Raw genomic sequence first — 19,086 nt, 5'->3', positions numbered from 1 at the left:
TAAAGTGTTTGCATATTTTGGAATTTAATATGTGGGGATGCAAGTTGTATCCCTATGGGTCTCGGCCTGTCTGCCATATTCTGCTTTATTGCTTTGGTTTTGTTTGTTTTGAAATTAATATGACATTACGTTACTCGTAGAGAACAAATAGACCTTCATGAAGCAACTGAATTTAAATTGTATCGATTCCAGCACTAAAAAAATAGATTTAAAAATGTTTTTGAAAAAATTGCAATACTTAAAGAAGTATTTCACTGCTGGAAGGAAAGTCTATGCATTAGAAAGAAGCAAATACTTTTGAAATTGTTGCTATATGACTAGAGAGGGTGGCACAGTGATGTAGTGGTTAGCACTGTCGCCTCACTTCAAGAGGGGTCTTGGTTCAATCCCAGGAGGGAACTGTGCGGAGTTTGCATGTTCTCCCCATGTCAGTGTGGGTTTTCTCCTGGTACTCTGGCTTCCTCCCACAGTCCAAAGACATGCAGGTGAATTGGTGACTCTAAATTGCCCATAGGTGTTAATGTGAGTGTCAGTGTGGGTTTTCTCCAGGTACTCCGGCTTCCTCCCACAGTCCAAAGACATGCAGGTTAATTGGTGACTCTAAATTGTCCGTAGGTGTGAACGTGAGTGTGAATGGTTGTCTGTCTCTATGTGTCAGCCTTGTGATAGTCTGGTGACCTGTCCAGGGTGTACCACGCTTCTCACCCAATGTCAGCTGGGATAGGCTTCAGCCCCCCCGCGACCCCCAACAGGGTAAGCGGTTACGAAAATGGATGGATGACTAGGGAAAACAGAGGAAAATTACTGTGGCATTTGCTTTTTAGAGGTAGAAAACCTACAACTACCAGAATATGCATATGACCAATAAAATTGTTGTTGGTGGGTGACATGATGTGAGTTGCTTTTGGCTAATTGGAAAACGTTGAGCTCTTTCTCTCAATCCTCTTATACACTCTTTGTGTCTGTGGTGGCAGTAGGCATACAGAAATGAGGGGCTACAATCTGTAGTCCGAGCAACAGCCCAAGAGCCAGCAAGTATCTGTCGGCTGAGGCATTTATGGCACCGATATCTGGGCATTTGCAAGGTGGAGGGAAGTTTCACATATTCATTAAGACATGCTACTTACCCATATTGTTATAATGCAAAACTGGTGGAAAATCTGCAAAGTATCCCTTCAAGTGGATTGACTTTTTTATCCCACCCCTGCTAATCACATAATCGTTAGGAGTGGTCTGATGACTTGAGCACTTGTACACTGCAATCATGGGAGTCTTTTTCCCGTCTTGGCTTTATCTTGTGTTTGACCATACTTTCAAGTTCAGCTATTTTAGTGGATCATTGTCTCTTATATGGAGATTCTTCAAGTAATTGTAAACAAAGTAATGCAACAGAAGTTATAGTAATAATGGGATGTGAATACAAAGTGCACTGAAAAGGTTTTATATCATACATCTATAATATAATGTTGTTTTATGCAGCTGTACTTTGATTTAGAAAGTGGAATATAAAATGGTTTCCTGCAACTGAGGCAAAGGACTGGGGGTCAGTAATCTTAATCACATTAGCTCATGGATTCAAAGTTTGCCTTCATCGTCTTCCCACTGAATGACTTCAGACTTTATTGTGACTGGTTGGAGATCAGTGCAGCTCCACACAGTAAACCCTCCTGTCTAGTAAAGACGCCAACTAATATAAAGGAAATGAATCGATAAAGTCCTCTGTCCAGAGCTGTACCTAAAAATACTCTCTGGTTTCTTCCCCGGAGCAATTATAAATCTCCCTAGAAGAGTGGATGTTTAGTAATGAAAAAGAAGACTAGGAGGGGTCTTTGAGGATTAATATTTTATATCAAATTAAGCTCAGCCCCCAGGTGTTCATCTACCTTCTCTGTGGGGCTGGATCCTCTTAAACTTGACCTCGTAGAGACCAGAACAGGAAATTAACCCAGCCTCCCACAGTTTCAAGGGGTTAGTGGAGCTGCTGGAGATTAATAGCCGTGTTCGTCCCGTGTTTGCGTCTATGTAAATGAAAGGCATTGCCCGTGTCCCCTCGTTATGGCGCCTTGGCCATGCGCACACCATAGACGTGTTCAGTCATAATGATGGCGGCCGCCTGGGCTCAGACAGCTCGTTAAGTTTTCCTGTGGCTTCTAATCATCTCAGGTTCACAGCCTGGCGTCTCTCAGCAAGGAGGGAGGAGGCTTTGATCGTCAGCTGTAATCATTCATACACTCATGTGCACGCACACACAGATATTTATGCGGGGACAGAAAAGACACACTCATTGTTTTCACTCTCTGAGGCTCATTTGTTGTTGCTGAATGGAAAAACAGTCCACGGTGCAAACACCCCGTCATTCCTCTTGTCATTGCTCAACACGCACACACACACACACACACACACACACACACACACCCTTACCTGCCCCCAACTCTTTGTTGACATGAGAAAAGTCTTGATATTCAGAGGGCAGAACAGTAAATGCTGAGCTGAAACCTTCCAGACAGCAGTGAGCTGAATGGATTTTAAGACCGTCTCCTCCAATCAGAGGAGGCCTTTGAACATCAAGTCTGTTTTTTTCTTCAAAATCCACCATCTGATAAAAATCGTTACACACAGAAACCTTGCACACAGAGTCTGATGCATTTGATTGTTCTACTCGTTGCAAAAACTGAAAATACAAGACACATTTCCTTCCTTGCTTCTGTCCAGTTGAGTTACCTCCCTGGCAGTCACCGCTCTCCGCCCCCGTCTTGTATTTGGCACCACCTCTACATGAAGGACATGAGCTGTCCTCCCTCTCTGTCTCCACACTGTCTATCTCTATCTGTCTGTCTGTGTGCCATCTTCATCCTCTAGTTTATCCTTCCAGTCATCATCATCATTCACCCTAACATTACCATCTGATCTGTTGAAAGGAGGTTTTCTGAGTTATGAAACGTTACTGTGCGCCCCGTTCCTCTCTAATGTTGCAGATGTATATATATTCATGAAAACATCACATGTGGATGTGCCAGTAAAATGCACTTAAGGGAGCTACGGTGTGCAGACATTTTTCATGTTGTTTAAATATATGTGTCCTGCAGGTTACACCACATTGTCTTCACTGCTTCTTGTTTAAACAACTCAAGGCTCTTGACGAAAACTCTAATGACAGACAAAACGTTCAGAGTTGATTAGTGAGTGTGATTGACACAAGGAAAGGTCACATCTATTTTTAAACGTGCAGCAGTTCCAGTCGAAAAATACGGACTTGGTGTGCGAAGGGCTTGAAATACTCACAAGCTGTATGTCGTTGCACTTTGCTTGTGTTTTGTCTACTTCAATCAGTGATTTGCAGCTAACGAAACATCAGAAACTCTCGCTGTAAATGCAGTGTGTCTCTGGCCTGTGGTGCACATAAGTCAGTTGAAGCTGCATCCTGTGTAGAAACAGGTTTCATTGACTCCTTATTGACTGGTTTGTTTTTACATGGTTTAATGACTGTTGTTTAAAAATAATGAGTTTAGAAGGAACTCTTACGCTTCTATTTTGAAGAGGAAAAATTCATGTAAATTATTGATGTCCAAGACAAATTTGTGTGATCACAGTTGGGGCTGACCAATATATCAATATCATATCAATATTGTGATATGAGACTAGATATTGTCTCAGATTTTGGATATTATCTTAAGTGTTGTCTTCCCTGTTTTTAAAAGCTGCATTATAGTAAAGTGATGTAATTTTCTGAACTTTTCAGACTGTTCCAGCTGTTCTTTTATTTGCCTTTACTCACTTAGTCGTTATATCCACATTACTAATGATTATTTATCAAAAGTATCATTATCAATATTTTGTGAAAGCACCAATAGTCAGCCCAACAATATTGATGTTAAATTATTTGGTCAAAAATATTGTGATATTTGATTTTCTCCATATTGCCTTACTGTAATTACAGCTGCACCAAAAATGTCTTGTTTGACATTTTGGGAAATACACGTATTCACTTTGTTGACAAGAGTTAGACGAGAAGTTTGATACTACTGTCATGTCTGTGTACTCAATATGAAGCTATAGCCAGCAGCTGGTTAGCTTAGTTCAGCATAAATAATTGAAACGGGGAAACAACTAGCCTGAAGTGATGTCATCTCTTCAAAAAACTCCAGGAACAGCACCTCGCCAAGAAGTAGTCCAGCTTTAAAGCCTGTAAAACCACAATGTGTTGTTTCATGAACAAAAGATATGTTAATTTATGAGCTTCAGAGGAGCAGTAGGCTGAGTTTGTTTTTTTACTTATAGACAGAGCCAGGCTAGCTGTTTCCCCCTAATTTTGCTCCTTATGCTAAGCTAAGCTAACGGACTGCTGCCTCCAGCTGGAAGTCAAACAACGTATTTTATTTTTTGTCAGATATCTGTTAGAATAAGAAAAACACAAAGTGTTTCCATTTCCATTATTCAGGTTTTCACTTTAGTAGAACTGCAGAAATCTCTCATCTCTCATCTCCTTCACTGTCTTTACTTTGAGGTCAGTCTGTGTTTGGGTTAACTGGTGTCATAAAACGAGTTACCAACAATAGATTCATCTCACCTTGACATGCAGGTTTATAACATTGGCTGTAACAGCAGACTGTCTGACGCCCTGAATGGCTGTGTGACTCACTTTGTTAGCTATCAGATTAAACAGCCTCTCGGCTTCGGGTCACAGCGAGGTAGAAAAAGACAAAGTTGGAACAAACTGTGGGAACAGGTCGGTATCACTGAACTCAGGCCATGTCTCATCACTGTTTTATTCAGGTTAGGCTTGAGCTAGTGCATAGTGCAGACATGCTGTCAGTAATTGCTTGTGGTGTAACGGTTGTGTTTTTGTCGTTTGTATCTGTATCTTCCAAAGTGCCAGAGCAGTTTTAACTTGTTTTCAAGTGCCAAACATTCCATAACCTCAGCTGTCATGTAATGTCTACCATACACCAGAAGGCTTTAAAGACACTGACACCCTCTGACATCTAAAGACAATGTGAGCTTTTAGTGACAATCTGTAAGATTTTGCAAAAACTGGGGATCATTCAGGATGACTGTTTGCAAGACAGCAACTAGATTTCTTTTGAGATTTCCCATCCTGCTTCTGGTGGAAAATATTACGCCAAACTTCCTTTAAGAAATATGACATAACAACACTTCCTTGCATGTCAGCGTAAACATGTAACTCTAGAAACACAAGATAAAAGGCATCATACTCTATTTCGACAGTATTCTTTTTGTGTGCAAACTTTACTCATTTGCAATTTTGTTGCTCATCTCGCTACCAGCCACTGTAGGTTAGGTGTGTTATTTTAGTAGGAGAAGACTGCAGGAATGAGAGTCAAACCAATTCAAATATTAAGATCTCTCAATAGTAGAAGTACTGTTAGTGGATCAGATACACATCTAATTAAACACAGACTCTTGTTCACTCCACAACTCCACAAGTCCATCCTCCTTTTCCACAGCCCAAGGGAACTGAGACTTGTTCATGCTATTGAACCTTCCCAGAGTCCCCTCCGTGTGTACTATCTACCCCAGTTTGCTGCTTCCTTTTTTGTGTTGGAGAGAATGCAGCTAATTGTTAATGACAATGTCCAGGTCATTGAACTTCAAGAGAAAAACCTTGAGATGAGAAAAAGACCGACTTAAGACAGCAGTGAGTTTCATGACCACATTACACCAAAGATCGAGATCACGGTAGCACGCCACAACGTCAGTAAATCTGTCATGGTGTTATTCCAATATTGGAAATTTGTCTGCGATGGTGAAATCACGTGAAAAGTCATTTGGTAACTGGCAGGGATACTACTATACTTGGGAGCTCATATGCAATTGGTAATATATTCATTCATTCATTCATTTCCGTAACCACTTATCCTCTTGATGGTTGCGGGGGAGCTGGACACCATCAGCCTGGACAAGTCACCAGACTATCGCAGGGCTGATACATAGAGACAGACAACCATTCACACTCACATTCACACCTACGGGCAATTTAGAGTCACCAATTAACCTGCATGTCTTTGGACTGTGGGAGGAAGCCGGAGGACCAGAGAAAACCCACACTGACATGGGGAGAACATGCAAACTCCGCACAGAAGGGCTCCCGCCTGGATTCGAACCAGGAACCCTTTTGCTGTGAGGCACAATTCTGGAAGAGTGTCTCAGATACTTTGGTTAATTGCTTGTTCAGCTACAGACCAAAATAACTCAAATAATTTGTGTTAAAAAAAACATAGAATTTGCTAGTGTCTTCACACCTGACAAAAGTCATGTGTTATGTGGGCTTATACAGTAGGAGACTCTCTATGCCTTAGTTTGAAATCAAAACACAGATTGTGAAATGTCCTTTCCTCTGACTCCCTAATGTGAATGAATATAGAAAAACAGTGTTCTCTCAATTTAATTAAAATTAGACCTCTTTACAGGCCTCAGAGGAAAATGAAGTTGGTGTACATAAGAGGCCTGATCATTGTGAATATCTTAAGCTATTCCCCCAAAGTATCCTCACCACTAAGTACTAAGTGTTGGTAAAAAAAAAAAAAAAAAAACACTCACATACAATCCCCTCATTCATTTCAAAGAAAACTAGAGGTGTCCCCGTGGTACCAAGCCAATGGCAAAATTCTGAAAATGATGCTACTCTACTTTCTTCAGTGCAGTAAATAACGGGGATGCAATTCTTCCAAACCTGATGAAGCAGCATACACGCCTACAAATGTTCTTGTCTGCCGTTAAATGCCAAAGGAAGAAGAACAACACCTACCGGCCGGGAAAACAACAACATGTATAAGATGGCGACAAGTGTAGCTACAGCAACAGCCTGGCCTCGACTCACTGAAAAGACAAGATTCCTGTGGCCACAATTTTCTTAATTCTTTGCAATTGGAGTACAGCATATTTAGCCTACGCTGCGCTACAAATGCCAACACATGACAAGGAGCTGAGTGTCTATTCTGTGCTGAGTGCTACATGTTTGGCAGTTTGTTTGGCTATATAATAATATGTTTCCTCACCCACAAAATTTTACTGGTATTGGTACCAGCTACTGAATTTCTGGTATTGTAACATGACTAATGAGAACACTGTATTGGCACAGCTAATATACAAATGGAAAGTGCGAGCAAAAAGGCATAACTTCCTTTCATATTACCCGGCATCATAAATGGCGCATGTTAATCTTGTGATTGTTGAGACTTTGGATAAAATGATTGTTGCCCTTGCAGAGTTGTAAAATGCTTTGTCATACAGTAGTGTTAAAAATCTGTGCAGTGTTTTGGCAACTGATGAACCCTTAAAAACTCAAGCTTGTATCACTCAAACTGGATTTCCTAGATTATATCTTACCTATGTCAAAGAAGTGCTATTTTTGATCTGTGTCTGAGAAATCACCTGAAAACCCTGTCTGCATACCAAGCACGTCTCCATGAGGTCCTGACCTCAAGTTTGAGAAACTATTTTCGAAGTTGCTTACAGCTGTCAGGTGGCCCCATTTTAAGTCCTTTCTTTATGAGGAGCATAAACAAGCCACACAAATCCACACACAGCAGCCACTTGGATGATAAATCGTACAGTCTCCTCCTTTTTTAAATCCTGTATCATATTGCAGCACCACCAGTGAAGTCCAAAGAGACACATAACTTCTCATATTCCCTCTGAATTAATGTGTTAATTTGATGGTTTCGTTTTTACGCCTGGCTGTTCATATCTACAGTAAAGTTCAGCCTCTCCTGAGATTTGAACCAATGTCAGACATGTCAGGTTGCCAATAAAAGTAGACAGTGTATTAGTGTTTTGGGGGCTGGTGTTTGTATAGCTTGCTTTGATGTGTAGTAATAAGGGTGTGGTTTATGGTTGTTATTGGATGTCTGGGACTCCACAGCTCAGGAGGCTCTTTGGGGGTTACATGCTTCACTACATGCACTGTTTATTTGTGTATTTCTTAAGGGAGAGAATTCACACAGCGAGGCAGCTCGGCTTGCTAATTTTCATTACTTCACTTGATTCCCAGTGCTGCTTTTACCCTTACTGCGCTCCATATTCAGAACCTGCAGTGAATGCAAATTAGTTTATTTTTCTTTTGTTTGTTTTGTGTCTCAGTTTGTCAAGTTTGTTAAAAGGTTCCCGGAGGATAATGTGTTTGGAAAGAGATGTTTACTTGTCTTTATGTTATTCAGTGTTTAAACTTTGTAATGCTACACCATCTCGTGCAGCTGCTGCAGCTGGAGCCGCTCTGCAGATGAACCTGTAGTTGTTTATATTTCAGTGTTTGTCCAGTTGGCTTCAGTCTTGATTGTCTGACTGAGTATCGTCTTCTGGTGTTTGAGTTACTGATGTTTCTAAGTGGGTCAGCCAAGATGCTGGTTTGCAGACAAAAAAAGAGAGTTTTTGTTGTGTAGTGCACTCTGTGTACCTCGACGTCCTTGAACATGACTTTAAAATACAACCATATTCTGTTTTGACATCAGACATCTTGAAAATCTCATTCAATACGTCTACAACAAAGAAGAACACTTAAATTATAAATCAGGTGCTTAGATTCACCTCAGACTGCTTAATCACTTTAGTCTCTCCATGTTTTCATTGTTTTTAAACAATCTCACCCTGACACTCAAATATTTATCCAGTTGAAAAGCATCCTCGTTCAATACCTTTCTTATTTTCATCCATGCATCCATTTTCATCCCCTTATTTTGGGGCTGGGTTGTGGGGTCAGCAGGCTGAGCAAGATATATCACTCGTCCTTCACCCCAGCAACATTTTCAAGCTCCTCCTCTGGGACCCTGAGGCATTCCCAGACCAGATGAGATATAATCCCTCTAGTGGTAGTGGGGTCTGGGTCTACCCCAGGGCCTCCTACCAGTTGGGTGTGCCTGGAAAACATCTAATGGGTGGTGCCTAGGAAGTATCTGATCAGATGCCCAAACCACTTCAACTGACCCCTTTCAAAGTGGAGAAGCAGTGGCTCTACTCTGAGCTCCCTCTGGATGCCTGACCGCCTCACCCTATCTCTTAAGTCCAAGCCCAGCCGCTTGTATCACAAATTCATTCTTTCGGTCACTACCCAAAACTCATGACCATAGTAGAGGGTCAGAATGTAGATGGACCAGTAAGTGTAGAGCTTTGCCTTCTGGCTCAGCTTACTCTTCAATACGACGATCCGGCGCAATGCCTGCATCACTGCTGATGCCACACCAAACTGCCTGTCCATCCTACACTCCATTTTAACTTCACTCATTCACAAGACCTTGAGAATTCCGTCACTTGAGGAAGTAACTCTCTCTCAACCCAGAAGTGGGAATCCACTGTTTTCTGGCAGAGGACCACGACCTCAGACTTGGAGGGGCTGACTCTCACCCCAACCGCTTCACACTTGGCTGCAAACTGCCCCAGTGTGTTTCAGAGGTCACGGTGTGATGAGGCCAACAGAACCACATCATCTGCAAAGAGCAGAGATGCATTTCTGAGGTCCCCAAACCAAAAAATATTCTGCCTCTGGCTGCACCTTGAGAAGCCATGAATACCACAAACAGAATCTGAAACAAGGGACAACCCTGGCAGAGGGCAACACCCACTGAAAATGTTTGACTTTGTATCAGGTATACAGATACTCATTGGCAATTTTATGCTGTATTGATAGTGAGAGAGAGGTGAGGACCTGCAGCAAAGGGCCCTGGCCAGACTCAAACCTGGGCTTCTGCGGTAAGGACTCAACCTTTATGGTACCCAGTAAGCTACTATAATGCCCCCTTTCTCAGTTTCTTTTAGATTTTTAAGAGTGATCATACATTTTTGAAGCATTTCAAATGCCACCAGGAGTAGTAAAAAAAGATACTTCAGATGCATTGTTGATGTCTTTCCGGGTCGTTTGGATTCTGAGGAACCTGCCCTGGGCACCTAATTTTGACTGGGTCCGAAATTACAAGCAGGTTGAGGTAGAGTCACTTTATTGCCATGGTCTGTGTGTCAGTATTTCAAATACATAAGTGAAAATAATTAATGCATGCAGGGTGTTGGTATCATTTTTTTCTGGTCTGTGAAGACCTCTACATCATACTGAAGACACCACACTACCATTAAAAAAGAATGAGAAATTGGCCAGTGCTGCACAGAAGAGTATGTAGTTTCACATTCTTGAGTTTCAAAACACACACAAACACACACCACGAATACCATCAAGCTGCTACACAACTGGCAGGAGACGGAGAAGCAGACGGCAGAGCGGAACGATGAATAATGGATCACAGGCATTATCAGCTGATGAAGAGCTGCACACATGAGCGATGGCATCCTTTTTAATGCTTTTTCAAACAGGCTGCAGTCTGATTTAACAGCGTATGCTACTGTGTGTGTGTGTGTGTGTGTGTGTGTGTGTGTGTGTGTGTGTGTGTGTGCAGCATGGTACTATCTTAGGAAGAAGAGGGCTGGCTGACAAACAGTTTAATCCCAACATATTTGAACATTTATTCAGAGCTCAACTCCTCCTTGTGCATACATGAAATTTTATTTTCTCAGGAGTAAAGCCATGGTTGCAGCTGAGGGGATTATAGTTTGTTGTTGTGTTCCTCCTTTATTTTTTTTATGTCTTCAGTACCAGTTTTAAGAGACATCTCAAGACGTCTTATTTTCTTTAAAAGAAACAAGCAGAATAATTTTGCGAATGCGAAGCAATGGATTCCTTTATATTCATGGTCTCCCCTGTGTTAAGGAGCCATTCAGAAGTGAAAACAAGATATTCAGGTCTCACTATAATGCAATATTGATGTGGTGGGCAGCTTGAGTAAAAGCCTCAGACTGAGATGGGAGTGAGTCTTAGTGATTGAATCTTTTCTACCATTTGTTTTTCTGCTCTAGAGACAGAAAATGTACCATTGTTGGCTACATTTTTTTTTCCATCTCTATCTAGTTTTAGTTTATGATGGACAGATCAAAAATGGGACAGGAGTTACCGACTGAGCCTGAGTTGCGAGGTCACAGTCCTCTCCTCTCCTCTCCTCTCCTCTCATTGTTCATCATGTGGCCATCTATCTTCCATTAGCCCCCATTGAGCTTTTCATTGTAGCTCAGGCTCGTCTCCACTTCTGTCGTGTCTCTGAGGGTCAATTGGAACTCAGCCCACTTGAGTTGTGTGTGTGTGTGTGTGGGTGTGTGTGTGTGTGTGTGTGCATCGCCTTATACTTTTACATTACAGTTTGTATCTAAAATGCTTGCACAATATATAGAAAGTGGCTGGGTTTTCATTAAATTGGTGTCAAATGGATGGTTTTGCATTAGCAGTGCATTTGAATTTTCTGTGCAAGTCTTTAGGAGGGCAAATGTTGATTTCTAATGTAGCCCAAACATATACTAGAACTATCAATTTTATTGTTTTTCTGCTCCAGATATATTTAAATTGCATGACAACGTCTGGACATGCTCTTGATGAGTCGGCGGATGGTGTCCTGGGGGATCTCCTCCCTGGACCTGGATCAGGGCATCAGTGAGCTCCTGGACAGTCTGTGGTGGTACTTGGTGGCATCAGATGCACCGATACATAACGTCCCATAGATGCACAGTTGGATTTAGGTCAGAGGAAAGAGAGGACCAGTCAATGGCATCAGTGCTTTTGTCATCCAGGAACACACTCTGGCCACATGAGACTGGGCATTGTCCGGCACCAGCGTAAGGTCTGACAGTTGCTCTGAGGATTTCCTCCCAGTACCTAACAACAATCAGGGTACTGCTGGCTATGACATGGAGGCCTGTGTGACCCTCCAAGGGTATGCCTTCCCAGCCCATCACTGACCCACCGCCAAACTGGTCATGCTGGATGATGTTAAAGGCAGCATAATGTTCACCACGGCAGCTCCAGACTCTTTCATACCTGTCATATGTGCTCAGTGTGAACCTGCTCTCATCTTGAATGGGGTGTGAATCACGGACCTGCCAGTTCTGGTGTCCTCTGGCAAATGCCAATAAAGCTGCATGGTGCTGGGCTGTGAGCACAGGTCCCACTAGAGGACGTCCGGCCCTCATGCCACCCTCATGGAGTCTGTTTCTGACAGTTTGGTCAGAAACATGCACACCAGTAGCTGCTGGAGGTAGGACTCTGGCTGTGCTCCTCCTGTTCCTCCTCTCACAAAGGAGCAGATATCGGTCCTTCTGCTAGGTTGATGCCCTTCTACGGCCCTGTCCAGCTCCCCTCGTGTAATGGCCGGTCTCCTGGCGTCTCTTCCATGCTCTTGAGACTGTGCTGGGAGACACAGCAAACCTTGTGGAAACCACACTTATGGATGTGCCATCCTGGAGGAGCTGGACTACCTATGTAACCTGATTGGGCTGCGGCCACCACATGTAAAACCATTCCCTTTTTGAGGGTTGTCTTGCTTTTGCCTCTCCATTATACGTACCTGTTGTCACTTTCAGTTTCACCAAAGCAGGTGAAACTGATTCACAATCACTTGTGCTTCCAGCAGTAGCTCAGTCCATAGGGACTTGGGTTGGGAACCGGAGGGTCGCCTGTTCGAGTCCCCGTCCGGACCAAAATATGCTGGAGAGGTGCCAGTTCACCTCCTGGGCACTGCCGAGGTGCCCTTGAGCAAGGCACCGAACCCCCCAACCGCTCAGGGCGCCTGACCAAAGGGCAGCCCCCTCACTCTGAGATCTCTCCACTTTGTGCATGTATAGGTCCTGTTTGTGCATGTGTGTGTCTTTCAGACCTGTGTGTAATTGACAAGCAAGAGTGAAAACATTGAATTTCCCCTCAGAGGGATTAATAAAGTGAATAAACTTAAACTTAAATGGACAGATTGATATTCCTGAAGTTTAACTGACTTGATGTTTTACTGTGCACATTAAGTGTTATCTTATTTTTTTTGAGCAGTGTATTTGAAATACATTGTAGATAACTTTTCTAGTGTACGTTAACAAGACAGTGTAGTCATGGTGTCACTGCCCCAAATGGACAGAGGGCAACAAATACCAATGATTTTTTTGGGGGGAAATGTAAAAGATGGTGATTTTTTTCCCTCTTTGATGGGTGACACTGTAGAGGTGACAGGAAATTAAGGGAGAGAGAGGAGGGATGCAATAACTGTCCTCACTTAGATTCAAGCTTAAGTCTTTACCTGTCTCAGCCACCTTAGCTGAACCTCAGCATTCAGACCTACACCAGATCAAAACAAGCTGAATGCGGAGGTTCAGCTCAGGTACTGTGTGAAAACAGGAATATATATCACCATCATTTCATAGCTTCTAATAAATATGTTAAAAAATACTCTGCTCTGTCCTTCTGTGGATGATTTGTGCACAGAACATTTTACATTTATAAAATGTTGGTAGTAATTTTTCTGTTCAGGTTTTTATGCCTTTGCACCACAGCAATGGCCAAAGGCAATATGTTTTCGGGTTTTCAGTCCATTGGTTCCATTCTCATGAATGTGATATCTCAGGACGCCTGGAAGGATTTTTTTCAAATTTGGCATGGATGTCAAGGTCACAGTGACCTTACAAATCAGGTGTTCACTCAAGAATTAATGTGCTAATTATGACAAAATGTCACACAAATGTCTATTGCCAAGAATTTGTAGGTTCTTTGCAGCAACATTCAAATGTGAAGCATTGTCTGCTGTCACGGCTACAATTTTGTGTTCTTGCCTGTTTCTCTGGCGGTGAACCATGAAGTCACTGGTCTTTCTGATACTGAGCTTCAGGTGAATGTTGTTACACCGTGTGATGAAGCTTTGCATCAGTCCTCTATACTCCTCTGTAAAAACAGTCTGCAAGTGAAGGCAGTATGTTTCTCACTGAATTCATACATGTCAGTATAGTAATAAGTTCCCTTCTGCAAAAAATACACTTTATACTTATATTAAATTCCTACAGTCATCATATGGAACATATGTGTGAGTATGGCTCTGTGTTAGCCTGATAATCAGACTGAATGTTGCTAGCTGAACAAATCTGAGTTGAATTTTTATTTAATTTGTAATCTATTATAATGATTCCATGTTTTGTAAATCTATTTGGGTGGAGATTTCTATTCTCTAAATGTTTATTGGATTGCGGCCCACAGTGCTAAGTCTGTTCAAAACAGAGCTGGTAGCAACATTTCATACACCATGTTTATATTTTCACACATCAGCATCGAGCACCACACTTCACTCACTGAGCAAGTTTCCAGTGCATGATTTAAAGAAACAGACAGTACCTTCCTCCCACAGCCTCCCACCAAAGCTCTCTTTATAATTGTGTATTTTTGTATGTGTGAGACGGTCTCTCCGGTCAGGCACCCCGTACTCTGTTTGCTCACAGCTTCATGTCCACCTACACCCAGCTGGACGATGGCCACCCTGTCCACCTTCCCCCTTTCACTGGCCCCTCTCACCTCCGAGGAGCCTCCGTCTCCCTCGATCTTTCTCCACAAGACCAGAAAACATCTTGTGCTGATTAGCAGGGAACTTTACAGCTGTGCATTTGTGTCTGCTCTTTTACAAGTGCCCTTGTTTTCTATTCTGAAAGTAATGTGCTGACTAAGGCTGCCTGGAGGGGGCTTTTTCCCTGACACGATTTGTCTGCACTTTAAGCTGCGATGAAGGGATTCTTGCAGTGTTTGTTTAAATCTACAAATTGATCAAAAGTAACACCACCTACATGGCTGAACTCCATTTGGAATTTTGATATTTACCAATTCCACCGAGGCTTCGCTAAGCCTGAAACATTATCTCTCTGTCTAATATTGGGGGCTGAATATTGTGCAGAGGTATTAGATTATAACTCTCCAAGGGAAATCTGAATCCTTGAAGCAAAACGAACCGAACAGAGAAGAACTGTGCTTTAATTAATGTTTGTCTCATGGCCTTTTGACAACCAAAGCGCAGTAGCTCAAAATAATACCACCCCTATATCAAAGTTTGCACAGAGCTGTGTGAGTTCCTATTAGTGAGATCACAGTATACACTTCCCTGTCTCCCTACCCAACAAAACATTAGCTTTAACAATGTTTTAGATAAAAGGCACAGCTGTAAGGTATCTCATTAGACCCACAAGGAGAGAGAGACGAGCAATAGGAAGCCCGCGACATGAGCATTCTTCCTAATTCTGTACAGGAAACAATAAAAGCAGCTCCCACATGGCTTATAAAAGTCCACAAATGTTTCTCTTATAAAAGGCAGTCCTGACTGTGCAGTCTGGTTTTAAGAGTGGAAGAAGTTGATTGGCCTCTTGGTTTTCTTTAATTTGATTAGTAGATATTAAAACTTCTTTGCGTGCTGATTGTGCTCTAATGAAAATAGTTGAATGAAGGCACGGAGAGAGTGCACGCATATTGGAAGTGATTGCATCATATAATCTAATTTAGCAGATTATTTGTTCTGCAGTGAAATTAAAAATACTCCACGTTGTTGATTTTCCATTTGTATATGTTTTCTGTTTGTGTAGAGGTTTGAAATGTTTTTAAAAATAGCTCACCGTCTATTAGATTGCTTTGAATTTGATGTGTTCATATATTCTCTTGGCTGTAGGCAGAATAATACCAGCACAGACTCCAGCGGCTTAATTCACTGAGCAACGCAGCAATATCTACTCTCTCCTTCAAGCTGTATTACATTCCACTTAATAACTTTTGTTGCGCTGGGCTTCTTCACAGTCTTTATATGGATGTAAACTCACAGGATACATTTTGTTTTGTCACTTCTACAGGAGGACACAGATCACAACTACTACACATCGAAAACATACAACCCGTCAGATCCGATGAGCAAAGACTTGTGGGTAGATATCGACCAGATGGACAAGGACAAAGTGAAGATCCACGGGATTCTGTCCAACACACACAGACAAGCAGCGGTAAGTCAACAGAAGGTGTGAGAGGAGAATTTAGAAGTAGCATTTAACCTGGTGACTTTGGTTTGGATTTGGTGTCTTGGCAAGTGTAAGGTGATGCTTTTTTGTGGATGTTTAGCCAATCGTTAACATTTATCTATAAGAAAAAAGACATTCAGATGTACCCCAACCTGAGGGGCTGTCGCTTATTGTCATTAGCTGCACTTTGAAGCCCAGTTCAGACCAAAGATTCACGATGAGACAAAACCATTTAGAAACGTTGCAGAGAAAAGTTGTAGCAGTGTGAACTAGTCGGTCTGAGCTTGACTCAAGCCGACTGATGGTGTCACCTTCAACTCTGCTGGTCAAATCATTGGCGGCTGGTTTTAGAACATAAAGCACATCACCTGTTTCTACAACCAATTGGCTTGTAGTGGATTCCGCTGAAGTGAAGCCCTCTGTTTCCGTCCTCATGGTGTGCTGGTGTCGGATGGTGGGTCGCTGCTGCTGCTCGCTCTACATGCTTATGCCCTCCCACACACACATTCTCATTGACTAATTAATTGGCGCTGGTTATTTATATTATTGTTGTGTATTTATTAGGAATGCAGTCCATCTGATGCTCGTTATGTTTCTGTTTTCACCGTTTTATCACGACTACAAATGCAACTGTAGCCAGTATTTCACCGTCACTATCCTTGCTCATATTTTAGGGAGCTACAAATCATATTCAGCCACAAAATCAGCCTGAAAAGCTGGAAATCAGAACAGGTTTTAAGAGCATTGCAGAATGGCACATTGCAAGTAGTTACCTGTTTCGGCTTTTCTCGCCATAAATCTTTGGTCTGAACTGGGCATAGGATGTCAAAATGTTGTCAACTAAGGCTGCAACAAATTACTGTTTTCATTATGAATTACCCAGGGGATTATTTTGCCGATTAATCAGTTGGTCCGTAAAAATAAAAGTCCAAGATGTTGTCTTGACATGTCTCGTTTTGTCAAACCAACAGTCCAAAACCCGAAGAAATTAAGTTTACAATGATCCTCATGGAAAAGAGAAGCAGGGACCAGACATTTTTTTATTTGCTTAAAAATTTGGTTTAATAATTAATTGATCATTGAAGGGGCATTGGTGGCTTAGTGGATATACTGTAGCAGGTGTCCCATGAACAAAGGCTTATTCCTTGCTCCAGCAGCCAGGTTCAATTCCAGCCTGCAGCCCTTTGCTGCTTGTCACCCCCCCACCCCCCCACCCCCCCCCTTTCACATTTCACTGTCGTATGCATTAAAGGCTAAAAGCCCCCCAAAAATCTTTAATTGATCATTGAAATAGTATCCGATGAATTCTTTGGCAACTGACAAATTGATAAGTAGACAAATCCTTGCAGCTCTATTAAAAAGGACCTATTATCCCTATTATTAATATTTATTGTCATATATATATATATATATATATATACATATATATATAATGTTACAATATCAGATGTTCATATTAAATGTGACCATAGTTCCAAATAATAAAGTAAATGTATGCAAAAATAATCGATGTGAGCAGGAACCCCGGCCTCTGACTGTTCTGAATACTCTGTTTTAAGGCTGGCACAATGTCAGATTAACACTACATAATTATTGTGGCCAAAAGAGTTCACATTGGCGACATTATTGGGATATCTCCAAAAAAAAAAAAGTACCATCTGTCAAATTTATCTCCAACTGTGTCCATTGTGTTTTGTCACTTTTTTTTGGCAAATCAGTTTCACTAAAAATACAAGTGTAGGGAGGTGTAGGGAGACAAAGAGTCTGTCACCACAACTGTGCAAAATTGTACAATAAGAGCAATTACACTTAATGGATGGTGAAAAGGCAACCAGATGGTGTTGGAGGAGGGAGACAAGGCAGGAACAGAAAGAAACAGGAATGATTTGAGAGCCACCAAATTATTTACATGATATTACCATATGTGTATTATTAAAATGATATCCATATTTCATTTTTTCATAGTCACATTTATCATCAATACCAGTATATTGCAACATATCTACTCTGTTTTAAAGTGTTTTTTTTTTCTAATTAAGAGACAATCTGAGATCAGCTAATTATGGATTCCTTTATATGGTCATCTGCTCCAGGCACACTACTGCAAGTGCTTACATTACGCAGCCTTCACTGCTACATGTAGCTACATGCTAACGTCAGGGAGTCTTAGTTGCTGATTTCGGCTCATATTCCTGATGGAACATGTCCAGTCATGAAGATTTGGGTTTAAAAGCTTTTATTTGATATTTTTTTAATGTAGAAAGTGCTGCTATTGTCCATTACAGTCATTATTCGGCTGCAATGACACTGCAGAGTTGCTCAGAAACAGGGAACCCAGAAACGCTGGCCAGTCAGTGCAGACTAGGCTTTTTCAAGAGACGGGGGCGCTACAACGGAGCGTCTCAGACAGATGGTGAATACAGGTGTTCCAGCACACACAGTTTAAGGAAAGTGAGGAAACCCAAATAACAAGTATGAACCTTAAAATGAGCATAATAATAATAATGATAGGTCTTCTTTAAGACATCTGTGGTCTCTTAAACCCCCTTTAAAAATCACCTGAACGCTACCAGAGGTTAATGTGTCTGAGGTTTACTTGAACATGCTGCAGATTGTTTATGAACAGCACTACTAGAGGGCATTCCTGCTTATAAGTTATAAGTTTCATCATAAATGTAATTTAGCTGTTGTGTAGTTGCATAGAAATCACTTGGCTGTTTGGAGCGACTGGAAGTTCCAGTTTAACTGCAGCTCAGGTGCTAAGTGACACAGCATCAGCAAGCTTGGGTTGTTTCAACTGTTTCTTTCAACACCAGTCTGCATTTTAAGATGTAATCCTCTCGCAAACACACACACCATGACGCCAATCATATCAGCTACTGGTGCCTACAAGCCTGTTAGCCCAAAGATACACAGAAAGATAAAATCAATGCCAACAACACAAAGAAGAGGAACTCAGTGTTTCTGTGTACTGTATGTGATACATGTGTGTATGTGACAGTAGACTATTGGACAGACTTGCTAAATGCTAAAATATTACAGTAATTACATTTGCATATGTCACCTCAAAGACACCATCCATCAGTATATTTGTTTCCTGTATCATTAAAGAAAGAGGTAAATTAGTCCTTTATGCATTAAAACTGTTAAAAATCTCCTCTGCAGTAAAGTTTTAAAAGCTCCCCTCCTTCCACCTCTGCACTAGCAGGTGACCCATGTGAGGTGCATACTGATGAGGTCACACAA

At 41.7% G+C, this 19,086-nt stretch overlaps 1 protein-coding gene across 1 annotated transcript in view; it reads left to right on the top strand.

Moving 5' to 3' along the window:
- The window catches only part of plxdc2b (plexin domain containing 2b), a 144,747-nt gene that overhangs the window by 52,370 nt on the left and 73,291 nt on the right, over nt 1-19,086 (top strand). The window contains exon 3 of the mRNA XM_033639070.2: nt 15,679-15,825. Coding sequence (XP_033494961.2) covers nt 15,679-15,825 — 147 coding nt within the window. The remainder of the gene's footprint in view (nt 1-15,678; nt 15,826-19,086) is intronic.

The sequence above is a fragment of the Epinephelus lanceolatus genome, chromosome 20 (assembly GCF_041903045.1).
Source record: "Epinephelus lanceolatus isolate andai-2023 chromosome 20, ASM4190304v1, whole genome shotgun sequence".
Classification (NCBI taxonomy): Eukaryota; Metazoa; Chordata; class Actinopteri; order Perciformes; family Serranidae; genus Epinephelus; species Epinephelus lanceolatus.
This window is presented reverse-complemented; position numbering and strand designations above follow the sequence as displayed.